The following is a 26,316-nucleotide window of genomic DNA, read 5'->3' as shown; positions in this document are numbered from 1 at the left end:
GAGTAAACAGGATAAACGGGGTTGAACATGTAAAAATAAGGACATGTGGTGCTCAGTTTGAATGATAATGGTTGTGCTTTCCTTGCTCACCTTTGTTTTTCCTCGTTTCTCTCTCTCTCTTCACTTTCCTTACCTACAAAGGTTGAAACATACCTAGCTCCTTTCCTACAGCCTCAAGGCTTTAACCGCAACCTACACACTTCCATGTCCGCCTGACTTCACTTTTGTGCCAGCAACTCTGTACCGTATTCTCAGTCCGGCTCGTTTGAGTTTCCAAAATCTCAAACCAAGTTCCCATCTACCTACCTAGCAACATCCGTCTTATTAGTTCTGACGAGATCATCGCTTCCCACGCCGCAGCCATGCTTCTTATCAGCCTCATTTCTCCGGGAAACCCAGCGTGAGTGGTGCCAACTCACTCGGATCAACTTTGGCAGGCTGTCTGGATGACCGAAAGATTTATGGACGTTGTCACTGGTAGGTAGGTATGTTCCGTTGGTATGATTGGTAACTAGTCAACTCCCGTCCTTATAGAGTATCTCGGTTGTTTCTGGAAGATATGTACCTAAGTGTAGGCACGAAAGGTTAGGTTGCTTGCAGATGGTGATGATCTGAATATATTCTTTGCATGAAATGCCGCCTAGGGATCCTTGGACTCTAGACTTAGGCTCAAAACAGTCACCGAGCGGACGAAAAGCTTGTTTTCTATCTTCTTTCCTTCGAATGCTTTAATCGTTTCGCGCACGTGGTTGACGAGATAGACTATTGAAGGTTTCGAATTTGTCGAGAGTACATATGTTCAGTCACCTTCTTTCTTGGCTGGACGCAAGATTATCATCATCCTGTGAGCCGGTACAACTTCTTGGACTTGATGAATTCTAGGGTTCGATACTAACCTGGCTACTGATATCTTCATCTAACCAACTCGAACTTCGTTTGTCTCTGTCTGTGTCAAGTTTCTGAGCAGTTTATGTTGGCTCACCCTATCTCCTGGAAGCGACGACTGTCCATGTTGGGTCTTAGACAAAACTCTCTACCTAGACTCGAAAACTGCCATACTAAATGACTGAAGCGGATATCCGTTGGTTGCTAGATGGTAGTCGTGTTGCTCTTCCTCGTAAAATGAAGATACCAGCTTTGTCAAATCAATGAGAGAACGCATAAGAGCAAGACCTGCATTCTTTCTGCGTATCACCAGAATAATTTTGCGAAAACATGTTCCTCCCTCGGACATCCCAGCATGTTGATCTCTGCGAGAACACATCGATAGGGCTCTACATAGCCTTTTGACTGTTGACAGCCGAGTTATGCAGACGCTCGTTGAACATTCAGATCATCGTTCAAAAATGCTAGAAGATGGCATGTAGTAGCCGAAAATGCAGAGTGTAAGGGTCTTGATGAGATGGCGAGCCATGTCTCAGCCTCAAGTTGTGCAAGTGCCTTTCGGTATGGGGCAACTAACCAACTAGTCTTGAGTCTAACTGTCTCTGATAGACTTGCGGTCAACTCCTAAGGCATCCGGTATAATCCACGGATGAGTGAGAACAGAGCGTTGGTGATGTGATCCTTCGGGAATAATCCAAGAACCAAGCCAACATCCATGCAAGCCATGATATCGGCTCATTGTCCTCAGAACGTCGCTTCGGTATAAGCCGCGTGCCTGAAGAACATAACATCGCCGGAACGGACTCATGTGTTACCCCACTCGGGATACTTGGTGGAAAATGTGCATGATGAACCCGGTTGCCGGCTGTTGGATCAATCTTTCCTTATTCCGAGCGAAGCCATGTTGAGGCAGTTGGTGATGATGGTGGGTTGGGTTGGGTTTAAATGGATGGCTGCCCAATGCCTCACGCAGATAAATGACTGACATGCGTTCGAGAAAACCTGAAACCGAGATGCCGTTTCTGTATGTGATTGTCCACTCGACGGGAGTACCGGTATGGGAAACGGGAACGACGGGGCCTTCAGTGTGCGTAGCATGCTCATGGTTGCACGCACCACAGTAGGAAAATAGATGGCCGTGAAGAGTTTTTGGTTCTGGAATGATCGGCATCTTGTAACCTGCTTGCTTGCTCAAGTGCACGGAAGGAACGCCCGGAAGGGGAGAGCGGAACAAGAAGTCGTTGGAAAGAGGAAGTCGTGATGATGGTGTTGGGCAAACAGGCTCGAGGTGAGGGAAGGGACAATCGGGAACGAAAACAGAGCTTGATATATGGGGGTTATGGGTGTAACCGCTTCGTCATTCACGGCTTGCGGTAGGTGGGTAAACAAGTACAATGGTCTCTTATCTCTCCACATTGTGCGTGAAGAAAAGGTCGCATATTATACCGTGCTCAGAAAATGGACATTCTATGATGCCGCGACTCACTGAGAGGCGACGTATAACTGACCCGTTAACACAGGGGACTTCCCTGATGAACGATGGAGAGACGAAGAGGGTAGAGATAGTCAAACCGTCATGGTGCGACGACATCAAGTATCATGATGGATGGAAATTGAAATGACCGTTCAAGTTGTACTTGGCGATTTGAAGTTTTGGTGTTTGCCCAACGCGAAGCGTTGTGTGACAAGAAGCAAGTGTTGTGAAGACAGCTGACGATGCTGGCTTCCTAGGACTACTAGGTAAGAAGACAGTTGGTGGTTTCTGAAGAAGAGACGGCTTCGGAGCTGTTGTTGGGACGTCATCTTTTCCTGTTTCTTCACCTTGACGGCCTAGAAAGTGGATCCTTGTTAGTGTTGTGGCCCGGCCCATCCCTGCTAGCAATCACTATCACCACCAACCGCAACCTTAACTTCAACCTCTACATGAAGCTTCAACCCATCTTGTGCTACAGAGCATTCTCGAGATCTAGAAAGGTACGTATACTACTTAGTGAGCGAACGGCAGTTCATCAATATTGACAGAACCTTTCCCCCAAAGGCGATGCTCCTTGTCCACTGAAATAATTTATGGCCACTTGACTATTTGCTATCTCGTCTCGACGACATGAGGTTCATCCGATATCACTGCCCTGAAGCGCCCCGGCACCCCGGAGACGGGACGGCGGGTATCCCCACCCCAATTGAAACCCAAAATCCACCTTTCCAGGTACTCCAAGGAACAGCTACGCGCTAGGGCATTGGTGTTGAAGCCCAAAACCCAAAAGTTGATTGTCGGTCAAGCCATCACGGGAATGTAGGCGAAGAGCCTTGCATTCGCCGTTTATTAATTCGGTCGACGGGGAGCTCACTAGACCTCACTCTGAATCGGAACCTGAACGGTTTCACCGCTTGAAACCAGAAGTGTGGTTGTTAAGACCACAGGGTGACTGTGCTGTAAAACTCTCCGTGAGGGAACAATCCCATCTCATCTCTTATTCTCAAGATCACGGTTACCCTGTGATATGCCATATGTGGTGCAGAAAGTGGTGGTTCGGTATGTAGTGTACGAGGTAGCCTCCCGCATCAGGTACACAAGAAATACAGGATCCTGCTAACAGCCGAAGCTCTGAGGAAGTGGGGTGCTTACCGGGGAACATGAAGCAAGGTTGGCCTGAATGCCGTGACATGGGTTGCCTGGATGGCAGTAAATAGTCGGCTCTAGTGAGCGAGAGGAGACAAAAGAAGATATGAGAGCAAATTGGAGTGTCTCGTGAGGGTATGGTAGCCAGCTCGTAAATGTCGAATCAGGCCGCCACGCCACCGGACTTGAGACTCAAAAGCACTGTGAATGGTAGTGCTACCGTATACAGCAAAGACTGTTTGTACTCCTCCGTCTGTCTATGGTTTTCATCTGGCTCACGTTACGTATTACACCTGGACGGTATATGGATTATATCTAAGTACGTTTTGAATAAGGTTAAGGATTGAGCAAGTGACCTGTTTGCCTGAGTTCGGGGAACTTGTCGGCGTCCTAACGAAGTGTCAATCAGTTCGAGGTTGACTTACACAGTTTAACAGTACATTCGATGTTTCAACTCGTCTGAACTCACTCTGGTTGCTTTCTTCTGATCCGATCCCATCTGATCGTAAGACCAAAATAGATCAAACACTTCGGCCGAGGACATATCCGCTCGGTTCAACCTCCACCTCACTACTAGCCTCTTCGCCTATCTGCCCAATCGTGTCCAAAAGGCATCCTATCGCGGGTCCCTGGCGAACAGTCCGAGGCGAACGGGCAGTCACGGGTTTTGTGGACAAGAGTTCCATGGACATCCCTCGAGCTCTTCCCAACTTTCTCATTAGCTGATCCCGGCGTTTCCAACTGCACACCCTGGTACGTCCTGGCCTGCCGGGCAACTTGGCATTCTACAACCCCTGCACACACACCCCGCCATACGCAATTGCCCATCCACCCGCCTGCCTCGAGTCTCGGGCCCCGCTTGCCCTCAGTCATCAGCAGCGCTGCCTACAACCTTTACAACACCACACCATCACCACCTGTTTTCCTTCTTACAACTTTGATTCTTCCCTCTCCTTGACTAACGTGCCCGCGACGGGAAACTACACAAATCCGATATCAACGCCGCCACGAGCTTCTACTGGCAGAGATTCTGGGATCTTTGGCGCTCGAGTATCTCGCCCGTCCTTCTTCAGACGTCGCACGCTTCCTTATTATTGTCACTGTCTCACGTGGGCGTTCCGGACTATACAACATATTGTTAGCGAGCTTTCCATCTCACCTGTTGACTCATTCATCCAGTCATCCGGTCTCGCGACTCAACACCATCCTCAACCCGATCTTCGAAAATCCAACCTTGATCGTCCTCGTCTTTCATCCCTCGCTCGAACGCGCCGATTGTCGCAATGGCCGACCAAGGCAGATACAGATATCCGTCGGCGGCGCCCCCAGTCGGGCGACGGTCCCCTCCGATGTACAATCCTGCACGCCTCTCCATGCCCATAACCGGTGCTGGAACATACCAGTCGCTCTACGGAGGCGAGATCCCAGTTCTCCCTACAACTCACGAGACACTTCCTCTCCGATCGCCTGTTTCGTCCACTGCCGACTATCGTCCAAGCACCGTTCCCATCGACTCTGGTAGCTATGCCGTTAGAAAGGAGCCCATCCCAAGGAGCACGAGCGTAAAGGACCACGGCACCAGAAGCCACCGATCTGCCACTCTCGACGCAGCCTCTAAGCGCCCCGTTATCAACCATGCGCCCCAATCCCCGGTTCCCAGTAGCATACGGTCGGGGAGCCCATCAAGGCCTGTCTACCGGGCCAGTGATGAGTTCTATACACAACCTGCTTCCTCCATAAACCGATCACGAAGCGTTGCACGCGCCCCGTTTAGCGCCAATATGGATGATGCCGAGTACCAACGTTTACGGGAACGGACTGACCGGGAAAGAAGGGAACATGAAAGCCTGTATAGCCCTAGAGCTGCCGACCTATATCGTGCGTCACGTCCAACAGTGCTCTATTCCAACAGTGGCATCCCTCGAGGCGGCCCTGGGTTGGACGAAGAAGCGGTTTTCGAATACACAAAGCCAGGTGAATTGGCTCGTTATGATCTCGATCATCCTCGTAGGAGCCGGCGCGAAAGCATGGATCACTACTATCGACCAGCAGTTAGCGTCTCATCCGATGTAGGACGTCCATACGATACCATCGACCGGCGGCTTTACGACCACCCACCACCGAGTGCATTCAGTTATGACAAACCAGCCCGGGATGCAATTTCTGGACTGTATGACCATAACAGCGTTCGCATTCCCGCACCTTCGGAGGTTCTTTCTGATACGGCGGTGCGTCGACCTCCTACTACGCTTCTTGACTCTCCACTACCGCCAGGGTCTTCGGCAGCAACAGAGCGCACTTCGCGCCGAGCTGCCTCTCGTCCGCGCCCGATCTCACTCATTCAGGAAACGCCAAGCCGATCGGCTCATCCGGATGAGTATTATCGAGCTCGGGATGACGGCTACTACAAAGATGACGATATCTCACAACGCGGATTCGGCATCCGACCTGCCGCCAAAGACAATAGAGAGCGACGAAGGTCACCTCGGGAGAAGCAATATTATGATGAACGTCGAGACCCACGAGAGCCTCGAGAGCCCAGAAGGAGGTCGGACGAGGACCTGGAGGTTGTCCGACATAGGAAGCACGACGACCGTGACTCGCGAGACTATCATAAGCTGCCTCTCGCCCGAGAATATCTTCCAGTTGACGACCGCGAGCCCAGGCGCGAAAAGCTTGTCCCCGTTAACGACATTCCAGCTGCGTCTGCAATGAAAGTGGCGCCAGCTATCAATGGCAGGGACGGGAGAGGTGATAGGGATATTGAGTCTCCGAGACGACGCTATGATCAAGACTATGAGCGCCGTGATCCTGACCCACATTCCAGGACCAGTCGCCATGCTGAGGATTATGAGCGTAGGAGGCTTGATGATCCTGAGCCCCGCCGACTTCCCCCCAAGGAGGACGATTATGATCGTCGGAGGAGCGAGGTTCCTGAAACATACTCCCGGGTGAGCCGTAACGATGACGGCTATGACCGCAGGAGACCTGATGACCACGAACCCCGCCCACGGACTGCCCACAGAGACGAGGACTATGACCGCAGGAGAGATGATGATCTTGAACACCGCAGGAGAGATGAGGATCTTGAACCCCGCAAACAAATCGAATACAAGGATCAAGGCCATGATCGCAGAAGAGATGATGACCTTGAACCCCGCAAGCAAATTGAGTACAAGGATCAGGGTCATGATCGCAGGAGAGATGATGACCTTGATCATCATAAACGAACTGATTATCAGGACGAAGACTATGACCGCAGGAGGAACGATGCGCCCGAGCCCCACAAGCGAACCGATCACAGAGACGAAGACTATGATCGTAGGAGAGTGGATGATCTCGAACCTCATACACGCACTACCCACAGAGATGAGGATCACGAGCGACGGAGAATCGATGACTCCGAGCCTCATCCACGAGACAGCCATAGAGATCGAGACTATGACCTCAGCAAAGTCGATCCTCGCGACAGCCACAAGCGGGACAGCCGCGATGAAGAACACTACGAACGCCGAAGGGAGGTCGATGATCCCGAGTCTCGCACCCGGCCTAGTCATGGGGAGGACCGTTACGATGATCGAAGGCCGGCTGATGATGTTGAGCCTCGCACTCGACCTAGTCGTGAGGAAGACCATCACGACGACCGAAAGGTTGATGATCCTGAGCCGCGCGCCAAAGCAGGTCGCGATGACTATCGGAGAAGCCACGAGAGCTTTCAGATGGTTGATTTGCCCGGTGGGTTCCCCGACGAAAGGGCGATTGGCGACGAAACAGATGTCGAAAGCCGAAGCCGCCATAGACGCGACGCAGAAGCGCAACTTAATGGGGAGCCTGCCTCCTCGCCACGACGGGAACACTCCAGAGAACGCGATGGCAAGGATGACGAGACGCACCGCCGACCACGTCCCTCCTCTGCTGCTTTTGATCCTAACGACACTGCCGGGCTAGCGGAACTCAAGGCTGAGTTGGCAGCACAAGAGGCCAAGGAGAGTGCCAGCGAGGGTCATCATACACCCAAGGAGCACTCGCCTGAGCGGGAGCACTCGCCTGAGCGGGAGCACTCGCCTGAGCGGGAGCACTCGCCTGAGCGGGAGCACTCGCCGGAGCGGGAGCACTCGCCGGAGCGGAAGCCTGCGCCTGTGGAGCACGATTCTAAACCGAACACTGAAGCTGATAACACAGCATTGGCTGGGAATGAAGAGGACGAAAGCCGAGGACGTGAGCTGGTACCTCACGGGCAGAAGCAAGTTCGCGTCGTGTCTCCTCCGAGGGAGAAAGAAGAGAAGAAGCCCATCAAAGGCATTCTCAAACAGCCCAAGGCACAGTTCCCAGAGCATCCTGCCCCTGTCCGAGAGGGAGTGTCTCCTCACAAGGATGACAAGAGCAAGCAAAGCGTACCCCAGGGTGCCAAATGGACCAAGATCAGCAGGAAGCTGGTCAACCCCGAGGCTCTTACTCTGGGGAAGGAGCGCTTTGAAGTCCGTGATGACTTTGTTATTGTCCTCCGCGTCTTGGATAAGTCGGAAATCCAGAAGTATGCCGATATTACTGCTCAGTTGAGAGGTGGGTTGCTTCATTTCCTTTCAAACCCACCCCCTTCCTTGCATCTCGCCTTTTCTCAACCCCGTGTTCTTTCCTCCCTTTGCCAAGTCATAAGAGATACGGGAAATGCTAACAATCCTGTTTATAGAGAAACGAAGAATCGAGTACGAAGAAGAGCAGAAGGCAAAGGGTGGAAGCCAGGCGCTGGTTCGCCACGACAGAAACGGCTCTTATGATAAGGAAGAAGAAGAAGGCAAGCGTCGCCGTCATCACCGAAAGGACAGAGAAGACGAGTATGACGACGATAGAAGAGAGTACAGACGCCATCGCGCGACGGATGAACAGGATGTCTTGTATGACACGAGGCAACCGTCGAGATCGCACCGCCGAGAGTAAGTTCGGAATACCGACTGGCGAGGTCATATAGAGGGCATCAAACAGACATATGGCAGGATGGTTGGTGAATAACGAGATATGAGCACTTAGACTTGATCATATGATTTTGCATATACAGTCTTTTGTAGGAAAGGAAAAGCTGGCGGATTTACGATCGATGGCATGGCGATTTTGGGATAATAGATGTCAGTGGATGAATTGTCATTTTTCTAGAGGATTTGTTGGTTATATGTTCCTCGTATAGAGAAAGTTTGAGAAGTTTGATACCATCATATCTTCTGTCCGCAACTTCCTGCCCACTTGTAATGACCTCTCTGTAGATTTGATAATCGGAAGAGTCAAGATGCATAGTTCTAGGCCCGTAAGTCTACTGTGTGTAGCTGTATGGACTCTGCTGGTAGGATGCATCTCGTTGTGCTGTCCGCAGAACTGACGCGCAATCCTTTACCTGGTATCCTACTCAGCCTCGTCAGCCAGTTATATAGACTTGTTATACGGCAAAGAAACAGACAGCTCAAAACAAGGGGTCATATCCAGTCAAGTCATTCCCGCCCCTTTTGACGAGCCTGTGATACTAGACCCCCAAAAAAGACAAACGTCATCACACAGTGCTAGCTCCCTGTAATGGAGGGGCAGGGAGATCTCAAGCTTGTACACTATAGGCGGGCGCGCCGACGAGCCTAGATAGGAAGGCGTCTCTGGGCGTCTGGGCGTGCGCGGCTTCCTTTCCATTCAATGGCAATTGATGGTGACAGACAAAGGGTGGGAAGGCCTGGATGGGAAACTTCCATTACGCCACTTACTCCCATGGAAGAAAATGATGCCAAGGCGTCATCGAACGGAGGGGCGCCCGGGCTGCATGCTGCCCATGAGGTGCAATGCTGCGCGAAGCCCCAGTGCATATGATGGAAGCGGAAGCGATGATGCATCTTTTTTTCTGTTGTCTTTTCTCCAATCTCATGGAGCATTGAAAAGTGCTACACTGATCTACGACAGGTAGACAGACAAGAAAGAGATGGAGACTCCGAAGAGAACTGAAAGACAAAGTGACAGACAGATCACATTCAAGCGAGAACACGGGAGTGCCGGAACACTGAACACTGGCTGCCCTGGGCTTTGTGTGCAGCGAGAAATTCGAACCGCCGCCGGGCAGCTTTTTAGCCTGCAGTGGAGGAGCCAAACAAGAAGGGAACTGGCAACTTCCTGGGCTGGCGTGCGCCAGCAAAGACCCTGAAATTTGGGTACTTACACCTTACCTTATCTCTTACACTATCACCTCATTGCCTTTTTCGTCACGTAACGGTACCTTTTTTGCTTCTCATTCTCTCGCTTGAACGTTCATAGCCCTTGCTCTGCCCCTCCCCCCTCAACGATCACCTCGTTTCCAGGTACAGGAAAAAATCTGGCCAGGGATAGACGGAGAACAAACGAACCTAACGGCCCTGTCATCACTCATCACCAACCTAGACCTCTCTACCTCTGCTCTCTATTGTGCCCTCGTCACCTCCTTTCCTTTCTTTGGTGCTGATCAAAGACCTGACTCCGACCGTCACCTAACGAGAAGAAAAAAAGAGTTGGAACCTTGCTTTTCAGTGCTGTTGGTGTTGAGCTTGCCAACTTTTGGTTGTTCCTACCATGTCTACCTTTACCTTTACCTTAAATACTTACTACCAATACACCGCCTTTCACCCAAATAAAACTTGGGCTTTTCAACCTCGTCTAGTCCAGTCCTGACCGAACCTTTCGGAAAGACAACCCCAGTGGTGAAGACGTCTCACGCATAAGCACCGTTCGGAGTTTCCACCCTCTTTCTCAAACAATTCCAACCCAGTCTCAACAAACCTCACGAAAGGCTGAATCAACCCAATCCATTCGGTATCTCACCTACAACCAAGTTGGCCTTTTTCGGAGACCGGCACGACAACAAGACTGCGCCGAGTACTACAAGGACGACAATCTCGTCAGGTGCACTTCCAAGCACCCATACGCGCAATCAGCCAAGAAGTGCAACACTGCCTACAAGCCTGCGCGACCCCATATCTTACCTTGGCTGCCCCACCAAATCATACGTAAGGGACACCCTACGAGGCAGGGCCCATTACGGCGCTCCCGTCCCTACCACCTACTACCAAGTCTCCTTCCTCGCCGCAAGCATACCTTACATACACGACGTCTCGTACCATACTATATAATACAGAGAAGATCTCTTCTCTCCCTCGTTCTCTCTAGTTTCATAAAACCGAGAGGAGCTTCAAACTGACGAACGAACGAGAGGTCCTCTTGTTATTATAGCGCCTTCTATCAGTCGAACAACCAACAATACCCCTTCCAGCAAGCATGTCATCATCGGATCCCACCGAAGTCTCCAACGAACTGTCACTCCAACAGCAGCAGCAGCAGCAGAACAAGGAAGCCCAGAGCAATGGCAATGGCAATGGCAGCGCCGTAGAGCCCAGTCACGACGCTTCTCTCAACATCGTTCTTCCCACCCGTTCAGCGGTCCCAGCTCCGCTTACAGCAAACGAAAGCCTGGTGGTGGCCGGTGGACAACATGATGATGCGGCACGGGTATCCCCACGACACATGTTGACGGGAAAACAAGAACATTGTATGTGGTTTTGCTGGTTCTGCCCCCTTTCGAGGAAGCATCTGCCTTTTCTCCCTCTTAACCAAGTTAAAAAAAAATCACACCCGGAAGCGGATATCTCAGGAGACAGCTAACTAACACATCTATCCCTTGGAACAAACAGATCTGAAGCGAGAACTCGTCTCAGAGCAGGTAAAATGGGAGATCTCGGAACTCAACTCGCCCACGGCATTGCGACGCTTTGGAGCCCCCTTCAAGTCCGACCTCGGGGAAATCTCGCCGCTGGACTCAGAGCTGCCGATTCTACGGTACATCTTTGTACACCATGTTCGCGAATTCCCGTTCCTCGATAAGGCCAAGGAGAAGGAGTTTTGGCAGGACAAGTTGCAAGTGGTATGGCTAGCCCATCCTTTTAATCCTTAAAGGAAACATATGTCCTGGACTGGACTTATGCTGACGTTACGCTGGGAATATCATAGTTCCTCGAATCGTTTGCCAGCAAGAATATCTCATCGTCCGAAGATCGCCTCGAAGACACGAAGCGCAGGAAGCTTGCATTGAAAGCACAAAAGCTGGTTGAGTTGATGATGGTGTCAGGTGTTCGTACATCTTCCGGGTTCGAAGAGAGGATACGCTTCTCCGAGCTAGAAATAGTGGACGCAAACGCAATCGACACCGGTGTTCTCTCGTCAATGCCAGAGGGCAACTACTTGCATGGGTGGGACGTCAACATTGCCGGAGTTCGCATAGCCTCAGTCAAGCGAAATATCCGGTACCACAAGCATGCTGTAAGTATTGTCTTGTCCTATGGTTCACTCGAAACTTGACGATGCGGAAAAGATGGTCCCCAAACTGACACTATTCAGGAATTCTTACTTCGGGTAAAACGAAAAGGCGAAAAGGAATATTTCGTCGGGAGGCGGTATGGCGACTTCAGCAAGCTTTATAAGGATCTTCGACTCGAGTTGCCCGGCAAGGTCCTCCCTGTGCTTCCCAAGAAGAACAAGACGAGCACGACGGCGACGGGCCTCTTTGGTGGTGGAGACGACTCTGAGGTTTCATCGATATCATCTGCTTCTATGCAGATTACCAACAAGGATGCTCAACCGAACGGAGAGAGCGGGAATGCGGGCGGTGTTTCGAGGTTCCTCTCCGTGAGAGAACATCGCCGCACCGGGTCATCGTCTTCTAGGCGGTCATCTCCTCGTCGGTCCGTGGATGCGACAGAAGAGGTATGTGGCACTTTTGACACTGGACAAGAGTTTATGATTGACACAATTTTAGAACGTTACGCTCTTCCGCGAGAGTCAAAGGATATCTCTCCGCGCCTTTTTGCGTACCCTGCTACAAAACCCACAGATTGCTCATACAAAAGCCATAGCCGACTTCTTGACCCATGATCCTACAACCCTCAAAGATGAGGACTTTGAGGACATTGTGCGTCGCAAGAAGATGGACGAGAAGAGGGTAGAGGAGCAGAAGAAATTCTACGAAATTGCCAGGAAGCGGGCGGCGGATCTGGATGTCTATATGGAGCAGTAAGTCTCGAGAGGATAAAAACGCGGGTTCAAATACTGACAATCATGGTTTCACAGGTTCCGACAAGATATCGTTGAACACAACGGGTTGACGAACCTGTTCAAGGAAATCAAAGAGAAGGAAACGATCCAGGATCTTAGCATTCAGTACCAGAAGTTTGCCGAGTGGCTACGGATAGAGGTCGCTGCCACGATATACCACCTGTTCCTCGCCGAAGACAACTCACCCGAATTGTTCGCCCAAGCGAAGAAGATCCATTCTCTGATCCCATATACGATTATGAAGAACGTCATTAGGATCGCCAATCCCGCAGCCGTCATGTCCAATGTTCTCGATATCTTCCTGGCCCAGCCATTCGGTACTAGGTCTTTGATGCAACGCATATTCTCCTTGACCCTGAACGACGGCATCAAGAGCGTCCAGAGATCCATAGACGCGCTCGCTGCTAAGATCGGCGACCCGGTGTTTGTGGACAAGCTTAAGCAGTTTACAGATGGCGACGAGGCCCTCAAGCATGCGATCAGAGAGGAGGCTATTCAAGACGACGTTGACATTATTGTTGCGATCCTGCGATCAGAGCAGATTTACCCGGCCCTCAACGCTGACCAGGTTACGCGACTATACAACGCATATGTGGCTTTCAACAATGCGGTTGAGAACGTGGATGAGGAGCTCAAGCAGGGCGCTCAGCTCTTCTCGTACCTCAAGCAGCTCATGAAGCTCTATCTCAGACAGAGGGATAAGTCTATGATGCTCAACCTCATCGAGGAACCTGTCACCCTGCAACTGTTCCGGGATCTGTTCACCATCTTCTACGAGCCGCTTGTTAGGGTGTACAAGTCGGCGAATGTCTACAACAGTGTCACGGACTTTGCGATTTTCGTTGATGACCTGATTCAGGTTGTTGAAAAATGTCGGGATCAGGATGCCTCTGCGGATCCTAACCAGACCGTGCAAGCGTTTATCGACTTGTGTCAGCGCCATGAACAGCACTTCTACAAGTTCGTTCACGAAGTTCACACACACGACAACGGCTTGTTCACCCAGTTGATGGGCTGGATCGAGGGCATCCTCGAGTTCCTCCGCCACGGACCCAAGAACGGCACGTTGGACATCAACGCATTGTTCGAGGGCGCGGTGCAAAGCGGCGCAATTGACCAGGACAAGGCGATAGACGAGATTAACAAGCTGATCGCGTGGCAGGAAGCCCGCAAGAAGTGGCACCAAGACAAGACTCGCCAAAAGATGGCGGCAGAAGGCGGTAACATGGGCGTCGACGCGGTGCCTGGAGGGTTCAGCGCCAGTGACTTTGGCCTGGACCAGATGGACTTGGAGGACATGAACTACGAAGACGAACTGTCGGAGTCCGAGGCCGAACAGGAGGTCCAGGAGGAGATGGATCCCATCGATGCCGAGCGGAGAAGGAGGGCCAAGAAACAGGACCGTCTACGGCGGAACGCCGGAGAGCCCACGAAGCCGGAGGTTTCGGAGGTCCACAAGCTCAAGGACGAGTTCTTGGCTAAGCTGAGACAGGTACTTGCGCAGTAGTGCAGCAGTGCAGTCAGGACTCAGGAGTGATCCGGTGCAGTACGGAGGGCTCGCGGGCGAGTCAACTCAACTCTAGGATAACGTACGTATTACGAACTACTGCAAGTCGAATGACAGAGAGTGATGATTATCGTCATCGGCATCCCAAAGGAAAAGTCATGTACGGCATGGGGTCGTCTCGGGATCAGGGAACTTGACAAAGAAATGTCAATGAGGGTTCTCCGGCATGAGCCGGACGAACCGGACAGGGATGGCGCGCGGAATTTCGATACAGTACCGTTACACACGGATTTCCCGGTAGAGCATGACATCACCGGGAAGAATGAGAGAGATCATGATACCTTCGGTTGGTAATTGGGAAACGGGAAGGGATGGATGGGTAGCATATGCTATCTTAGAACCCCAATTATAGTTGTTTGTATATCCCTTTTGATAGTAATTGAAATGTCTTCTTCATGGAAGTTTACTGTGTATCATTTGAGGTAACGGATGACGGATGTTGTGCAGTTCGAATCGCGTTCAGGGGTTTGTTTGATTTGGCTGTCCGTGAGTGGTTCATTTGCCATGCCGAGGATAAATATTTGGCCTGAGAGAGACGACCCCACCATGGAGGTACCGCCTGCACATGCTTTCATCGAATTCCGGAGTCGGCGCTCAAGGCGACAACAACAACAACGTGACCTGTGTTTGATATGAGATGAAAGACGTCGTTACATATGGAAGAGACGGAAGACGTAGTGAGCAACGACAACAACAAAGGCGTATAGAAGACTCTAGAGAGAGAGAAGTGCGCCGGGTTTGGAACTACTTGCCGCCTCTGGATCTCTCGGATCTCTGCAGGGAACAGAGATCACGGGCATCATCCCGAGGCTAACACGCTATTGGCCCTGGATGTGCGCGCGCGTTCGCGTGCAGTGGCAGGCAGAGGCAGTTCATCGCTGTGGAGAGAAAACGGGCATCACTGATGAACAGGAACTGAACAAAGGCTCTGTTGATTGCCAGAGGGTTAGGGGTTTGCTAGTCTTCAGTGTCGTTGTTGGAGGGGCATGGAAGAGAAGACGACGACCGGCGGCGGTTGAGGGTGGAGACGTAGCGCGGGCCACATGCCGGCAACTCGGGTAATACATTGTTCGTGATTGGTCAGCTCCAAACTCGAGGAAAGTGCGGATCGGGTCTTGGAATTCATCGAAACCGAAACTGCATTGGAGTCTGTTTGGGTCTGTCTGACTGGCAGTGGCAGTGGCAGCCCACACATTGGAGGGAGGGCATTCTTTCAGTGGGTGGGAGAGCCCGGGGATGAATTGGTTGCGGTGCCCGTTCGGCAAGCAAGGGAACTGTGAGGTGGTGCTCGCTCTCAAAGTGCCACTGGGTCCGTCCAGTCCTGAAGCCAATCGTCAAATATTTCCTACGTGACCCGACTCCCGAGCCCGTAGGGAAATTCGCAATTGTAATAATCCAACCCGGACCACGTCCACCACCACCCGTCGTCCCCATTCCCGTCCGTCCTACCCATCGATCCATCCTACCACTACCTAATCCCCAAAAACCCACCACCCCGTCCCGCCCACCCTCCCCCTTCGACACCTCACCTACTCACCTACCGAACTGTCAGTAGTAGTGAAGTGTTGTTGAACAATGTCTTCTTTGGCTTGGAGAAAGTTGGCTGCGGCGCCCACGGTGAGTGCTTTTTCCTGTTCATCCCATAACCATCTGGACCTCGGTGTTTGTCTTGTCGTCGTCTGTTTTGCGCGCGCGCACACATCGGCAGCACCCTTGCAGAGCCGAGGAACAACAAAAGCGGGGAGGAGGAAGAGGAAGAGGAAGCTCTTCGGGATAGTCCAGTCGCAGGCAGTAGTGCACATGGGACGAAGAGAGAGAGAGGAAGCGCAGAAGATCTACATCACCAAGAGCAAGAAGAAGAAGAACATCGTCACTGACCAGTCTCGCCTTTAACAGCTTGCGCGTGCCGCCAGCAGAGTCCAGAACAGAGCCTTTTCCTCGACAAGGCCGGCCGGTGAGTCCGAAGCATCCCGTCCCCCGTCCTCCCACCCTCCGATAGCCCTTCTCCCGCCTTCCGCCCGTCTCGCGAACTGCCGCTTCACGGACGCCGCAAAGAAGGGTGTTGTTCATGTTCACCAAAGGCTAACCGGCGACACCTTCACACAGCCCGCGTCATCGCTCCCGGTGGTCCTCTCCGCGCTAAGGAGGCTTCTCCCCATCTCAGCAACAAGTACCATGTCATCGTACGTGATATATTCTATATCCCATGCTATCCGGTTCCCAGGGAAAATCCCGCCAGACGGCCTTTGTTGGCTGACACGATTCCTCTTCCTCTCCCCTTAGGACCACGAGTTCGATGCCATCGTTGTCGGTGCCGGCGGTGCCGGTCTCCGTGCCGCTTTCGGTCTCGCCGAGGCTGGCTTCAACACTGCCTGCATTTCCAAGCTCTTCCCCACCAGATCTCACACCGTCGCTGCCCAGGGTGGTATCAACGCTGCGCTCGGCAACATGCACGAGGATGACTGGAGATGGCACATGTACGACACCGTCAAGGGCTCCGACTGGCTCGGTGACCAGGATGCTATTCATTACATGACCCGTGAGGCTCCCGCCTCCATTGTCGAGCTCGAGAACTACGGCTGCCCCTTCTCCCGTACCGAGGACGGCAAGATGTAAGTTTTTCCTGGTGAAAATTCCGGAGCGCCGGATGGGAATATGATTGCTTACAGTCTACACTCTACACAGCTACCAGCGTGCTTTCGGTGGTCAGTCCAAGGAGTTCGGCAAGGGCGGCCAGGCTTACCGCTGCTGCGCTGCTGCCGACCGTACCGGCCACGCTCTTCTCCACACCCTCTACGGCCAGTCTCTCCGCCACAACACCAACTACTTCATCGAGTACTTCGCCATCGACCTGATCATGCAGGATGGTGAGTGCCGTGGTGTCCTCGCCTACAACCAGGAGGACGGCACCCTCCACCGTTTCCTCGCCAACAACACCGTTCTCGCCACCGGTGGATACGGACGCGCCTACTTCTCCTGCACTTCCGCCCACACCTGCACTGGTGACGGTTCCGCCATGGTTGCCCGTGCCGGTCTCCCCAACCAGGATCTCGAGTTCGTCCAGTTCCACCCTACTGGTATCTACGGCGCCGGCTGCTTGATCACCGAGGGTGCTCGTGGTGAGGGTGGTTACCTCCTCAACTCCGAGGGTGAGCGTTTCATGGAGCGTTATGCTCCTACCGCCAAGGATCTCGCTTCCCGTGACGTCGTCTCCCGCTCCATGACCATGGAGATCCGCGAGGGTCGTGGTGTCGGCCCCGAGAAGGACCACATCTACCTCCAGCTCAGCCATCTCCCCGCTGAGATTCTCGCCGAGCGACTCCCCGGTATCTCCGAGACCGCCGGTATCTTCGCTGGTGTCGATGTCCGCAAGCAGCCCATTCCCGTCCTCCCCACCGTCCACTACAACATGGGTGGTATCCCCACTCGCTACACTGGTGAGGTTCTTACCGTCGACGAGAAGGGCAACGACAAGGTTGTCCCTGGTCTCTTCGCTTGCGGTGAGGCTGCTTCCGTCTCTGTCCACGGTGCTAACCGCCTTGGCGCCAACTCTCTTCTCGACTTGGTCGTCTTCGGCCGTGCCGTCTCCCACACCATCCGTGACAACTTCACTCCTAGCGCCAAGCTGAAGCCCGTTGCCGCCGATGCCGGTGCCGACTCCATCGAGGTCCTCGACAAGATCCGCACTTCCGACGGTCCCAAGAGCACCGCCGAGATCCGCCTCGCCATGCAGAAGACCATGCAGCGCGACGTCTCCGTCTTCCGTACCCAGGAGTCCCTTGACGAGGGTGTTGAGAAGATCACCCAGGTCGACCAGATGTTCGACCAGGTCGGTATCAAGGACCGCTCCATGATCTGGAACTCTGATCTCGTCGAGACCCTTGAGCTCCGCAACTTGCTCACTTGCGCGTAAGTGGCCCTTATTTCTGAAAAAGGAAAGTGATGAATAGATGCTGACGAATTTGCGTGAATACAGTACCCAGACCGCCGTCTCCGCCGCCAACCGCAAGGAGTCTCGTGGTGCCCACGCCCGTGAGGATTACCCCGAGCGTGACGACGCCAACTGGATGAAGCACACTCTGTCTTGGCAGAAGCAGCCCCACGGCAAGATCGAGCTCGGTTACCGCCGTGTCATTGACAAGACCCTCGACGAGAAGGAGTGCGCTCCTGTCCCTCCCTTCAAGCGTGTCTACTAAAGAACTCGACGACTGCGCGATTTTATAAAGATACGAAGTCGATAATGGAGTGGTGTTTTTTTGCTCTCAAGAAAAAGCGTTCTTCCCGAGTTATTACCCCACATGATGCCATTGTTCGGAGTCGGTCCCGGTCGGTCGATGTTTTTTTCTCTCTATGATCACAGGTGGTGGTGCGACGACCCATACGAAAACCATCAACAAGAACGTCCACCAAATCCGCTAAGAATCCCCATGGTACTCGCTTAACGGGGTGCGAATATCAATAGGGCCCTCTTGGCTAGGTTTGGTAAACGGGATGGCTTTTTTTGTATGTGTTTTGCGATTGTCCATGTGTGCGTTCATTGTACAAGATTTTTTGGGAAAGAAAGAAGCAGCATACATGAATATTGCATATAGCCGGGTGGATGGAAGGAAGGAAGGAAGGAAAGGAGGAAACGACAAATGAGGGAAGGTTGGAAAAGAAGACGGTTCGGCCGAATAAAGGGTTCTAAAACACGGGTGGGTTATAGGACTCAACGGTTGGACGAATACCCTGACCTTTCTGCTCTTGAGACTGGGTTTGGATAGTCGAGAGAGAAGAGAGAAGAGAAAGGAAGAAGGGTGGTGGAAAGGATTGCATGTGGATGTAAGCAAACTTAACTACTGTAGTCTTGTTTGTAACTTTAACGGGCTTTTTTTTTCTTTTGCGAAGAATTTGTACGATGTTCTTTCCATGTGACTGGTTTTCTGCTAACGATCAATTGGCTTGATGATCTGATTCTCTCCGGCATGTACCCTTGTGGTTCGCCGAAGGAGTGTAGATGCTCTTCTAAAAGGGATGGGATACAATCACTCTTCCTCAACACAACAACATCTAGGGATCTGAGAAACATCACTCCAGCATGTCATCTTTCTTCTAAAGAAGGTAATGCGACAACAGCGTTGTAATATCAATCTTATGAAGCTGACGCTAAATACATACAGATAGACGCCATACTCATAATCTGAGTCCTAAAAACCGACAAACAATACCGACGACATAAACCCAACACCTGAACACCACACGCTTAACCTTTGTGCAAATAGCTTCGTTACGTTCCTCATCTTCCGTATGCAATTCCAGTATATCGTCAAGATCTCGATCGACTTGTCCCGCTGACACTACTAACTCCGGTACCCAGCCTAGGTTATCACGTCCCTTCCCTTCCGTCAGGTCGGGTCCAATCCTCAACTCAATAAGAAACATCCTCAACTCCCTCAAGCCGAAGAAGCCTTGACAGACTCCGGCACAATCTCCACCTCCTCGCAAGCGGTATACCAAATCGCCGCTTCGATGATCTTGCAGACGATTCGCAAGTCGTTTTCATCTGTTACCGTCACAGAACTTGTCAGCACACGCGATCGATCTCATCTCATCTCATCCTTTTTAATTAAACCCAAAGATTAACCCCAGCAAGGAAGTAGGAGGGGGGGTAAAAAGGAAAAAGGGCAAAAAGAAGAAAAAAACTCACCTCGAGGCGCATAAACCATAGTAAAAGTCTCCGGCACCGGACTTCTCACCGGCCACCACCCGTTAGCCACCGTCGCCCACCATCCCTTTCCTTTTCCTTCCCCCTTTGCCTTTCCTCCTTCATGTCCCTTATTGTTCTTATTCCCAGTCCCAGTCCCACTCGATGACGACCAAGCCATAGGATGTCTCTCCCCCCACCCCTTCTCCAACACCTCCCTGATGTCGTCCGGGTGCAAATTCATGTGCATGCTCTTGTCGCTGTGCGTGTGGATGTGGCAGATCTCGCCGTTTCCGCACACGTTGACGGGGTGTCTGCTGAATAAAGCAAACCCGTGCTTTTCGAGGCAGGAAGTGGCCGTGACGAATTTCTGGGGGTGTTTTTGTGTCAGGGATTCCAACGAGGAACGCAGCGCTTCGTAGATGGGTACGGGGCCGGCTTGGTTTAGTTGCCGCTGGGGAGCGAGGCCGGCGACGGAGGGGCGGGGGCCGGGGCGGTAGGGGAGGCCTATTGCCGCTTTCGAATCGGTGGTGGATGGGTTGGGGGAGTCGGTGAGTTGGTTGTTGGTGGTGGCCAAGATGCCGGCGGAGGGAAGTTGGCTTGGGTCCCTCTCCGGCGCCTGTAGCGGGTCACGGATGGTGAAGAGCCGATAAAAGGTCAGTCCAGCGTATCCGGCTGGCGTCGGGGGCGTCCCGCCGGGACCGAGCTTGAGGAAGTTGAGGTAGTCGTTGTGAATCAGAAGCATGATGGGCACGGCAATGATGGTGGCTTCGAGCACGAAGCGGTGCACGAAGTGCATACCCAGGACGGTCAGGATGGAGACGGCCAGGAGGGCAGAGGCGTCGAGGGTTATGTAGAAGGGGTCTTGGCGGATTACCATGTTGACTTGGGAGGAGGATTGAGTTACGGGCTCGGAGGAGGCTGGACCCCCTGGAGATGGGGAAGAAGGCGGCATGTTTCGGGTTTCGGAGGTTACTGTTAGAGACATGTCATGTGGTTTGGTGATTGAGGTCGTCGTGAGTTTGATGTTGAGTGTTTTGGGTCCAAGGACTAAATGGCTTTGATTGTCCTCTTAGACGTTATCAGCCACGACCTGATAGTCGCCCGGAAGGATACTCGAGAGCTGTTAAGTTCGAGAGGGCAACAGCCGCGTTTTGTATGACGAAGGGAAATGCGAGTAACCAAAGTCGAGGGCTGTACAGGTGCACGGACGGGTGTGATGCGTCTCTTCCCTAAGCGTCAAGACGTGCAGCCGGGATGCAAGTCCTTTGCGCAGGTTGTTTTGCGGCTGGGGTTGAAGTGGTGATAATGTCCAACCAGATGAAGTGTTCTATCACGGCTCCGACAAACTCGATGTGAGATGAGATATCGGCGAGGACGTATCAGATGCCTAATAGCAATGATTTTAAATAACCGAAGAAGGTATCGTGAAGAGTGTTATGAAGTTGAAGAAGGAAAAAAAGATGACGGAAGATTCCACTAAAGGCATGTCAAGGGGCACCGCATCCTGCCTTTATGAAGGGTAAAGGACTGGACAAGGGATCGACGATGTAGTCATCATCAACCATGTAGTTCCACCTGACGGAAACTAATAATGATATGACTGCACGACTAGTTACACCGTACCTCTGGTGTGCCGGCCGTGTCCTACCAGTCGATAACAAACTGCCGGCATCCGCCCCATTCATTTGGGAGAGAGGACGTTTGACGTTCCGACTGACATAGACCGGCCTTGGTTTGAGTAGAAACTCCACCCACTTATACTAGCGGTCTATGATGTATATGGTTTTCTAACGGCGAGTACGCTGCGGTTTGAAATACGTTTAGTGTTTGGTGTAAATACATGGAATTTCGGTGGTACTTTATGCTGAGTCCACCGCAGCGGCACATTATCAAACAAAGAGATCGTTATCAGTTCTCTTCAAGACGGAATGATCAAGAAGCAAGCTGCTTCAGAAAGAGAAGCGTCCAAATGAATTATCGTCGGAACAAGTGGTCCGAGTTGGTGAGCAGGAAAAAGTGATGGCCAACGGTAAGGCTAAGGAAGGGCCCTGGCTTTGCTGATCTCGATGTAGTGACGTCTGCGGGGTGCTAGCAGCGGGAAGGTGTTCGGGATTAAGTATATGGTCAAGAACCACGGCTCAATGCAATTTACCTTCGATGTTCACATCCTTCTGGATTTGTGGACGCTCTAGAACACCGGACTTCCCATGATTGCTTCATGTCTCAGTCCCATGGTGTAGTGGAATGTCTCGGGGTTACAACGGAACATTATCGTCTGTCCACCCGGCATAAAAGGCAGCATTTCCGACCGAGCTATCGAAAGAAAAGAAACGTCTGCTTAACGTCTCGATTGGTTGTCGTAGTGGAAGTTTCACAATCATTTTCAACCGTATCTCAGAATGACATTCACATCCGACTCTCTTCAAATCCGCGAAGTCGAGGGGGGAGTGGTTAGGACTGCTCCTTCTTCGTCACTGGCTTCTCCCGAACCTAGCCGATGACAGGGCAAGAGTAATCGGGCATTGGTATGACAAGCACACCATCACGAAGCAGATTCCTACCTGAAGATTTGTATCCGAAGCAAAAGTCGTAGAGTGAGGAATGTGAATGTCGTCGTCCGAAGGCTGAAATTGAAGTCGTCGTTGGGTTATCTTTCTCCATTAGTCGACGTCATCCGTGGACCCCGGCTCGTGAACAACACGGGATTGGCTAGCTGCAATTGGACAGAACCGTTTCTACCCACCTCAGGTGACACCCTGAAGTCCTTTGTTGTTGAACCTTCGTTTCTCTCTTCACAAATCACAATGGAGTTTCCCAACTTACCAATAGCCACCAAAAGTTCTGGCGTATCAACACGACGGCCGAATGAAAAAGGACGCCGAGAAGAAACACAGCCTATTAACACTTTGAGATAGGGATAGCAATGTCTTATCATGAAGACTCCTCGTCCTCTTCCATCTGATGGGTCGAGCCGCTGACCATGGCTTGGGAGTCCATGTCGTGGGACCATAGCCCATTCAGTCTCAAAAAAGCAGATGCCGATGGTTGGGTTGCAATTCGCGTGCCACGGCTCTGTTCTCCTTAAAAAACGCGTTGCTCGGTACCGGACCCATGTCTTTCGCCCGCGTCAACACAACCAATCAATGCGGGGTCTCCGCATGAAGAAGCCCAAGGTTGAAGCTGGGATGCAGGACCAGCCTCCTGGAACTCCATGTCGTTGGATGCATTTCGAGAAAGAAAATGCAGATTTGAAGATTGCTCGACACTTTCACAAGCCAGCTTCGTTCAGCTGGACAATCAGCAATAATCGCGAGATCCTAGGTCGCCGGCTCGTTGTAGATTTCAGCATACGACACGAAAAAAAAACCGGCATCTGCTGGTCTTACCCTAGGCGCATTCCTTTGAGCCGACCTGCAGAGCTTCTTTTTATTCTCGAAGGTTTACAATCGAGCTAGGCATATGTACGCCTTTGGAGCTTGCGACAGACGGTGTTGACTGTGAGAAACATATCTACAAGCCATTGTTTGCTTTCCACCTAAATCCCCAAACTGACTCTGATATTCCGTGTAGAATCCCTGTCCTCATATCCAACCATGGGTCTATCAAACCTCAACCCGCTGCGGGCGCGCGATGCGAAACGTCCAAAACTGCCCATGTATAAGCAGATGGGCTCCTCGTCACCTACAAAAGAACGTCACTCCGACGTCGAAGACAGTTCGGACGATTACTCCTCCGACGATTCCTCCGATAACTCTTCACGATCCAGGCCTAGCCCTCGACGGCCCCGACATGCCTCCTCTTCAGCTTCTTCGAACTCCGGACTGATGGCGCAAAGACCATCGCCTACCTCGCAGCGCCGCCCTCCCCGAAGACATTTTTACAGACTACCAAACAAGGTCATACGAGTCTTGTGTCTTGGCCTGATCACGACCATTGTCGTCTTCATATTCGGTCTCGTACGAGCAAGTCAGGTGGAGAACAGGAGGATAGCGGAAGGAAAGGTCGAAAAGAAGCCACCACCTCCTCCGCCATGGGAGAACTTCCAGTTTCTTACCAGGTACTATGGTGGACTCAAGACATTGGTGCCCGTTGAGGAAAATGTGCCCCAGTATCCTAGGTTTGAAGATGAGGCTCCCTACAATGCGACTGCGCCGTCAGCGCAGCAGGAACAGAATAAGTCGGGCAAAAGAGATACTGCGTACGGCTCATCCGCAGCGACCACGGCCATCCCACCCAGCAAGTCATTTATGGAGCATCCAGGTTCGGTGGTTCCAAACAACCGTCAAGGGATCCAGGAGTGTTGCCTCGACGAGCAGAAATCGATACGGATTCCTCAAATTCACTACTACGATGGTCGCCCTAGTGGATTCCCAGACAATGTCATCGGTTCCTACGACCTACTTTCTCTCCCCGAAGACATCTGTTTCGACCGATTCGGCAGGTATGGCCCGTACGGCTATGGCTATTCGGTCAAGACAGGAGGCCTTGGGGTTGGCGAGCATGGCGACCGAGCAGGGGCTGATGAGGTTTGGAAATCCATCAAACAAGTGGACTGGAGCAGTACCAGCATCGATTGGGCTGAAGCCCAACGGCGCTGCTTTAGAGCCAACGAAGGCCGTTATCAGCCTGTTGAACCACACAATACCCCTATTCAAGGCTTCTATATCAAGGAGGATAAAAAATCGCATCTGAAGACCAGAGCCGACGTCCACACTTCCGAGAGTACGACTTCCACACAGCCTGCCGAAGAGAAGGAAAAGGGTTCCGCCTCTCCTGAAGTACCCAAACCGAAGGGTGATATTCCTCGATCCGCTCTTGTCATTAGAGCCTGGGACGAGATCGACTGGAACGCCGAGAGCATCCTCAATCTTCGCGCTCTTGTGGCGGAACTGTCTCTTGCCTCCGGCGGCCGCTACGATGTGCATCTCTTGGTGCAGGTACGCAACGACGGAAAGAATCCCGTCTGGGCCGACGACGAGGCCTACCAAAGGCGTATCAACGATACCATTCCCGCAGAATTCCGCGGTATGGTAACTTTGTGGTCTGAGACCCAAATGCTTGCCATCTACCAGGGTGTCCGCGACCTTTGGACCAAGGGCCCTGAACTGCCTGTCCACGGTTCGTATCGCGGTCTGCAGATGGCGATGCAGTACTTTGCCTACAAGCACCCCGAATACGAACATTTTTGGCAATGGGAAATGGATATCCGCTACACCGGCCACTACTATGACCTACTCTCCAAGCTGGAATCTTGGGCCAAGGAGCAACCGCGCAAGGGCTTGTGGGAGCGCAACGCGCGATTCTACATGCCGTACGTGCACGGCACCTGGGACGACTTCAAGCAGATGGCGCGCGTACAAACCGAGCACGGCACCGTCGGCGCCGACAACATCTGGGACAACGCCATCAGGAAGGGCGGCGGCAACAAGGGTGACAAGCAAGAATCGCCCAATCAAGTGAAAACCAAAGGTGAGAAGAGCATCTGGGGCCCTGAGCGACCCAAGTCCGAAACGGACTGGTTCGAGTACGACCAAGACCCTGTTCCGCCCACCAGCTACGAGCGCGACAAGTACGCCTGGGGCGTCGGCGAGGAAGCCGACCTGATCACGCTCAACCCCATCTTCAACCCGGAGGGCACTACGTGGGAGCTGGCCGACGACATCACGGGCTACAACGAAACCAACAACATGGGCAAGCCGCCCCGGCGCGCCCAGATCATCACCGCCAGCCGCATGTCCCGCCGCCTGCTGCTGACCATGCACCGCGAGACCGCCTTCAAGAAGCACCATGCCTTTCCCGAAATGTGGCCCGCCACGGTCGCGCTGCATCACGGGCTCAAGGCTGTGTTTGCCCCGCACCCGCTGTTCGTCGACCGCGAGTGGCCGACCGAGTACATGGCGCACATCCTCAACGGCGGGCGCAACGGGGCGTCCGGAGGGTCGAGAACGTCGGTGTTTGGTAATCGGGAGCATAACATGAGGGGACTGACGTGGTTCTATAACGCCGGGTTCTCGGCCAACTTGTACAAGCGGTGGTTGGGACTCAAGGTGAATAACGACGGCGGCGAGCAGTTCGAGCTGAGGCCGGATAACAGCGCGGATGACCAGACGGTGTCGACGATGCGCGGCGGCGAGGGCAGGATGTGTTTGCCGCCTATGCTGTTGCATCCGGTTAAGGATGTCGTGTTGCCGGTTGAGCAGGAGGCGGAAGAGGCGAAGGTCACGGTGCCGGAGTCGGATCCGTCTGCTTGAGTTTGAGTGTTTTGCTTGTTAGTTTCTTTTAGAGCGGCGTTAGGGGAGATACGTCTAATGACCCCCCTATTGAGGGAACCTGAAATATGCTGATTATGACGTCTGTGAATATGAACTCAATGGCAATCCATGATGCAGTAATGTTAGACATAAAATCGAGAATTTGAGAACATCTCGTCGGACAACTTGAAATATGTGGTTC

The 26,316-nt window shown here is 52.4% G+C and overlaps 5 protein-coding genes across 5 annotated transcripts; 4 read left to right on the top strand and 1 right to left on the bottom strand.

Moving 5' to 3' along the window:
- The first annotated feature begins 4,743 nt into the window (after positions 1-4,743).
- On the top strand, positions 4,744-8,712 carry SMAC4_01603 (uncharacterized protein). Its single transcript, XM_003352721.2, has 2 exons — positions 4,744-8,068; positions 8,196-8,712. Exons 1-2 carry the CDS (start codon positions 4,789-4,791, stop codon positions 8,441-8,443), a joined length of 3,528 nt encoding a protein of 1,175 aa, XP_003352769.1. The 5' UTR covers positions 4,744-4,788; the 3' UTR covers positions 8,444-8,712.
- A 659-nt stretch (positions 8,713-9,371) lies between these two features.
- Positions 9,372-14,588, top strand: SMAC4_01604 (uncharacterized protein). Its single transcript, XM_003352722.2, has 6 exons — positions 9,372-11,051; positions 11,194-11,423; positions 11,510-11,818; positions 11,897-12,262; positions 12,315-12,568; positions 12,626-14,588. Exons 1-6 carry the CDS (start codon positions 10,781-10,783, stop codon positions 14,115-14,117), a joined length of 2,922 nt encoding a protein of 973 aa, XP_003352770.1. The 5' UTR covers positions 9,372-10,780; the 3' UTR covers positions 14,118-14,588.
- Positions 14,589-15,270: 682 nt separating this feature from the next.
- On the top strand, positions 15,271-19,048 carry SMAC4_01605 (uncharacterized protein). Its single transcript, XM_003352723.2, has 6 exons — positions 15,271-15,794; positions 16,074-16,131; positions 16,284-16,360; positions 16,461-16,789; positions 16,863-18,086; positions 18,154-19,048. Exons 1-6 carry the CDS (start codon positions 15,753-15,755, stop codon positions 18,371-18,373), a joined length of 1,950 nt encoding a protein of 649 aa, XP_003352771.1. The 5' UTR covers positions 15,271-15,752; the 3' UTR covers positions 18,374-19,048.
- Positions 19,049-19,266: 218 nt separating this feature from the next.
- SMAC4_01606 (uncharacterized protein) lies at positions 19,267-22,070 on the bottom strand. The gene is made up of 2 exons (XM_066089622.1): positions 19,864-22,070; positions 19,267-19,719 (listed from the first exon to the last, which is right to left on the bottom strand). The coding sequence occupies exons 1-2, from the start codon at positions 20,846-20,848 to the stop codon at positions 19,610-19,612; spliced, it is 1,095 nt and encodes a 364-aa protein (XP_065945735.1). The 5' UTR covers positions 20,849-22,070; the 3' UTR covers positions 19,267-19,609.
- A 1,141-nt stretch (positions 22,071-23,211) lies between these two features.
- On the top strand, positions 23,212-26,202 carry SMAC4_01607 (uncharacterized protein). Its single transcript, XM_066089623.1, has 2 exons — positions 23,212-23,360; positions 23,434-26,202. Exon 2 carries the CDS (start codon positions 23,457-23,459, stop codon positions 26,112-26,114), a length of 2,658 nt encoding a protein of 885 aa, XP_065945734.1. The 5' UTR covers positions 23,212-23,360; positions 23,434-23,456; the 3' UTR covers positions 26,115-26,202.
- Positions 26,203-26,316: the final 114 nt, after the last annotated feature.

The sequence above is a fragment of the Sordaria macrospora genome, chromosome 1, assembly GCF_033870435.1.
Source record: "Sordaria macrospora chromosome 1, complete sequence".
Classification (NCBI taxonomy): Eukaryota; Fungi; Ascomycota; class Sordariomycetes; order Sordariales; family Sordariaceae; genus Sordaria; species Sordaria macrospora.
This window is presented reverse-complemented; position numbering and strand designations above follow the sequence as displayed.